We start from the raw sequence: 4,471 nt of genomic DNA, 5'->3' as shown, positions 1-4,471 counted from the left end.
TGCAGCGATAAAATAACTGCAACTTTTACGCTTGCTTTCCTATTTAAACATGTTAATTTCGTTTAAATCGATAAGGCAAGTGCATTTATATATTAACAGCATTTTCATGATTTTGGTTTAATACAGCAAATGGATTGAACTTAATAAAATAAGTGTAACATACAGTACACAGTATTAATGCCAAAAAGCACATGTTGCAGTTTCTAGAATTTTGCATGATGATGATATTGGTTTTGAAAAGGATAATTTGGAAACGTAACGGAAGAAATACCGAGTCTTCTGTACTTCGGTTCTTTCTAGTTTACATTGAATTAAATTTAATCTCTCGCAACACGTTCTACACAATCCACTCTTCCAAGACATTCAAACTCCACCCTCATGACGTCACGCCAACCACAAAGCCCCGGCAAATGTGACCTCACTTCCTTTTCAGGCTCAGCTGCCATGGGGCCGGTGAGTGTCGCTGTGTTTAAAGATTTTAAAATCCTTACATTTTAATATTAAATAAACCTATTGTCACGACGACTTTCCAACATTTACCAATGTATTAACGTATATAAAGTATAAAGAATGTGATTTAAGAATGCGAAATTTGTTTAAAGGTAAACTGAGCTGATGAAATTACTTGACACGTGTAGTTAGGGACCCACTGTTAGAGCTGCTGTCATTTTTGGATTGCCTTTGTGTCACAAGTAACTAACAGCTGGGGGCTCTAAAAATAGACTTAGATTTTATTTTGCTAAAAAAATAATAATAAACACCGTTATAATTATGTATTTTTAACAACAAAGCACCTTCGTTAACGCTCATACAGATCGATCAATCAATCACCTGTTTGCACCTCGTTACTGAGCGACTGGTACTGTGAGTGCTGAGAAATTAACACTGACAGCACCAGACTGGATGACAGGAAAAAATTCTCTCAGCTGTGTTACCTTGCCGACCATGAAGCTCCGCCTGAAATTGATACCGATGACACAAATAAAGTGTTTATTTTATTGTTTATTACATGTGTTGCTATTTACAGAAATGCTGGCTGACTGTGAAAATCTGCAATAATGAATGTACTCCCGTACACACGCTGTCTTCACTAAAGCCCCCATTTAAAGACAGTACTTTTCACAGCAGCACTCGGAATGCAATTGTTAGCTAGGTGGCTATATTATTATTATTATTATTATTATTATTATTATTATTATTATTATTATTTTAAACTAGCAGTGGGAGAAAACCACTTCATGAAGTACAGTAGAATCTGCCAGAACTGACGGACGCTGTATCTACTATAGATACTAATGAGAGCAAAACAAATACAAAAGAAAAACAAGGGAAACGCAGATCTTTTCTAGAAAGCTGGGAGACTTTGTATAAATGAATTTTATATTTTTAAACGCTGCAATAATAGCTCTGCTTGTGAAGCATCCACACTTACATTTGACAGAACAGGTGATTTATTTGTACTGTGTGGGAGCTTATTACCCCCCATTTAGTGCTTTGGCACCGCCTGTACACTTATTATCAGTAATTAAAGCCTGGTTTTCAAATTAACTGATTGTCGCACACCAATACTGTATTGGTATAAAGAAAATGTGTTTAAAAAAAAAGTTCCAATATGCTGATGATAATGTAAACAACACCAAGCTATATACCACGAGTCCCATGCTTTAAACGTGTTACTGTTTATAGACAAGAACTCAACTTTATTATGAATATATTGTGTTATTATGTTTTAAGCAACATATTACCATAATGTTCATTATGGAAATTGTTTGTTTATTAGAATTAAAATGTTTAGTACAACGTTACTTCTTGTTTGACCTTGTTAATACAACTGGCCCCCTTTTCTAATAACATTTTTAGTCAGGGTAAAAACCAAGTATAAATCACATTTTTGTAAAAAAAAAAAAAAAAAAAAAAAAAAAAAAAAAAAAAAACACTGCTACAACACGTTAGAAAATGTACTTCCCTGCATTTTTTTTTTTAACGCAAGACGAAACGTGAGAGTATATGCGTACATTTGTTTTAAGTACTCGCCCAGAAGACTACTGAGACACAGATGTCAACTAGTCCTCATCAGATTTAATGCGTCTGCAGTTTCTATCACTGTATCTCTGTAGCATTAGATATATTTAATACATTGTTTCATTTCCACAGTCGTGAACCTATATCCTAAAGATGTTCTTTCTCGCTGTTAATTTGTTTTTATTTTTTACTGAAAATAAAATTGGCTTAGGAAGTTTCCCATAATAGAATTCAGTTTGCTTTCTAACAGGTAATGTGGTTTGCATTTCAACAGAAACGACCAGCCATTGTCAGGAAAGACAAAAAAAAGGGTACATGGAAGTTCTGTCTTGACCTCACTCACCCTGTGGAAGATGGCATCCTTGACTCTGGAAACTTTGTAAGTTAAATTGTGTGATGCAAATTGACCATGCACACATGCCATAGGGGAACCAACCCTTGTGCTGTATTTCAGTAGTTGTCTTAGTTTATTACATCTATTGTCAAAAAACATTTGAAGCTTTGGGACAAAAATACAAATTGCGACGTGAGGGTTAGTTTACGCTGTTGTGTGGGTACCTAAATCTGAGTAGCATTTTTAAAGCTGTCAAATACAGAATAGTCTTGTTAAAGTTGAAAAGATTACTAAGGTCAGGAATGGTTTGTTTGCTCTCTGGTTGCAGAAGTGCATCTCTAACTGCTCTTCATAACTAGGGTTCTCTTCCCTAGTTTGATAGCCTAGGGCCCCCTTCCCTAGTGTTCTATGGTCTGTTCTATTTAAATAGGAGATGTTTCTTAAGGAGAAGATCAAGGTAAATGGCAAGACTGGAAACCTGGGCAATGTAGTTCAGATCACCCGTCTGAAGAACAAGATCAGTGTCACGTCGGAAAAGCAGTTCTCCAAAAGGTAAGGTTAGGAGTGGAAGTAATATTACAGAGCCAAACCCATTAAACTGTTCATGTCAAAGCTGGCAATTCCTTTTCATTTGTCAATCTCAACCTAGTCCTCCACATTATGGACCTGTTGTAAATGACTGTGTTCTGTCCTTCAATATTGCTTTTTGTGTTGTCTAAGGAAAAAAAATTAGTGATGGGCACATTTGTTGCAGTTGTTGTGATAGGACAACACAGTGGTTGTGTGCATTTTAATGCTGAGAAGTCTTGCAAGTTAAACCTTTGTATATTAAATTTGCCTAGCAGCACAAAAAACAATAATATATGACTAGTTATGGCTTTGAATTGTATAGAATTGGTGGCAAAGCCATATCTAATATGTTTCAGGTACCTGAAATACCTCACCAAAAAGTACCTTAAGAAGAACAACCTGCGAGACTGGCTGCGAGTGGTGTCTTCAGACAAGGAGAGTTACGAGCTGCGCTACTTCCAGATCAGCCAGGATGACGAGGAGTCTGAGACTGAAGAGTGAAGTGCTGCCAGCCGCTAAGCCTATATAGATGTGTGTACAAAGTGACTGCATCATCTATATTTATACATTTCAGTTAATTTATTGAGAATAAAGGTTTGTGCACAATACACAGCTTCTCTATCTTTTATTATCCCCGCCACACCTCAGATTGCATACTTCAAAACCCAGGTTAGCAGACAAACTAATCAAACTGCTTACAGATAAAAGCCTGTTGAGATGGAAATGGGTATGGACATGTTAGCACAAGCATGCAATGGTAACCAATACGTGAGATCTGGCTTGTGATTGGTAAGTTGAGGCTATATCTTGGCAGCAGTCACCTGAATTAAAGGAATTATTCCACATACTAAGGCTGTAGGTCATTTAAGTTTGTCACACTTAAGTTTGTTTTTCATTTTTTTTGGCTTCAGATAGGTTATGCGCTAAATTATATATTGTGGGAATAGTACAACTGAATATGAGCTTATGAGCTGTTGATGTGTTATTATGGTAATTTGGCTTCTTTTGCTCACACTGTTATGTCATTATGTTTTGTGGGATATTTTCTGAGTTGCTTGCATATATTCAGATTTTATGTAACAAGCAAGCACCCCCATATCCACTGTATCTTTACACTTTAAACAGTACAGGAATAATAAACACACTTGGGGGATTTATAGGGTTTGCATGTGGTAATATCTCCAAAACAACTGACTGGATTACCTTCAAACAGAAGTATGTTATTGCCCAACATAAAGGTGTGCTGACCTAGCTTTGGAAGGATAAAATAGTGCCAACTAGTATTCTTTAACTTTGTTTTTTTTTTTTCCCCCACAACTAGATCAAGTACTAAAAAAAAAAGAACACCCTTTGAATCTTACCAGCTTGCAAGATGCACGTTCTTGCTGGCGGCTGCAGTATATACTGGATTTAATTGTGTTTCACTAAATGATATACTGTGTAGTTCTAGAGAACTATAGCAGTGTAACTCTAATATGCTCTTTAGTAGTCTAAATTTTCAGAATACATTTTGTAAAGGGTGTGGGCACCTCTAGTATGCTTTAC

General features: G+C 36.0%; 1 protein-coding gene across 1 annotated transcript; it reads left to right on the top strand.

Annotated features, from left to right (window-relative positions):
• The first annotated feature begins 363 nt into the window (after nt 1-363).
• Nucleotides 364-3,534, top strand: LOC121322711 (60S ribosomal protein L22-like 1). The gene is made up of 4 exons (XM_041262925.1): nt 364-453; nt 2,297-2,401; nt 2,787-2,908; nt 3,283-3,534. The coding sequence occupies exons 1-4, from the start codon at nt 379-381 to the stop codon at nt 3,425-3,427; spliced, it is 447 nt and encodes a 148-aa protein (XP_041118859.1). The 5' UTR covers nt 364-378; the 3' UTR covers nt 3,428-3,534.
• Nucleotides 3,535-4,471: the final 937 nt, after the last annotated feature.

The sequence above is a fragment of the Polyodon spathula genome, chromosome 11 (genome assembly GCF_017654505.1).
Source record: "Polyodon spathula isolate WHYD16114869_AA chromosome 11, ASM1765450v1, whole genome shotgun sequence".
Taxonomy (NCBI): Eukaryota; Metazoa; Chordata; class Actinopteri; order Acipenseriformes; family Polyodontidae; genus Polyodon; species Polyodon spathula.
This window is presented reverse-complemented; position numbering and strand designations above follow the sequence as displayed.

Coding starts and splice junctions, on each gene's coding strand:
- LOC121322711 (XM_041262925.1), top strand. CDS start 379: ATGACGTCACGCCAACCACAAAGCCCCGGCAAATGTGACCTCACTTCC. Junction 454..2,296: donor GCTCAGCTGCCATGGGGCCG/GTGAGTGTCGCT, acceptor GCATTTCAACAG/AAACGACCAGCCATTGTCAG. Junction 2,909..3,282: donor GAAAAGCAGTTCTCCAAAAG/GTAAGGTTAGGA, acceptor AATATGTTTCAG/GTACCTGAAATACCTCACCA.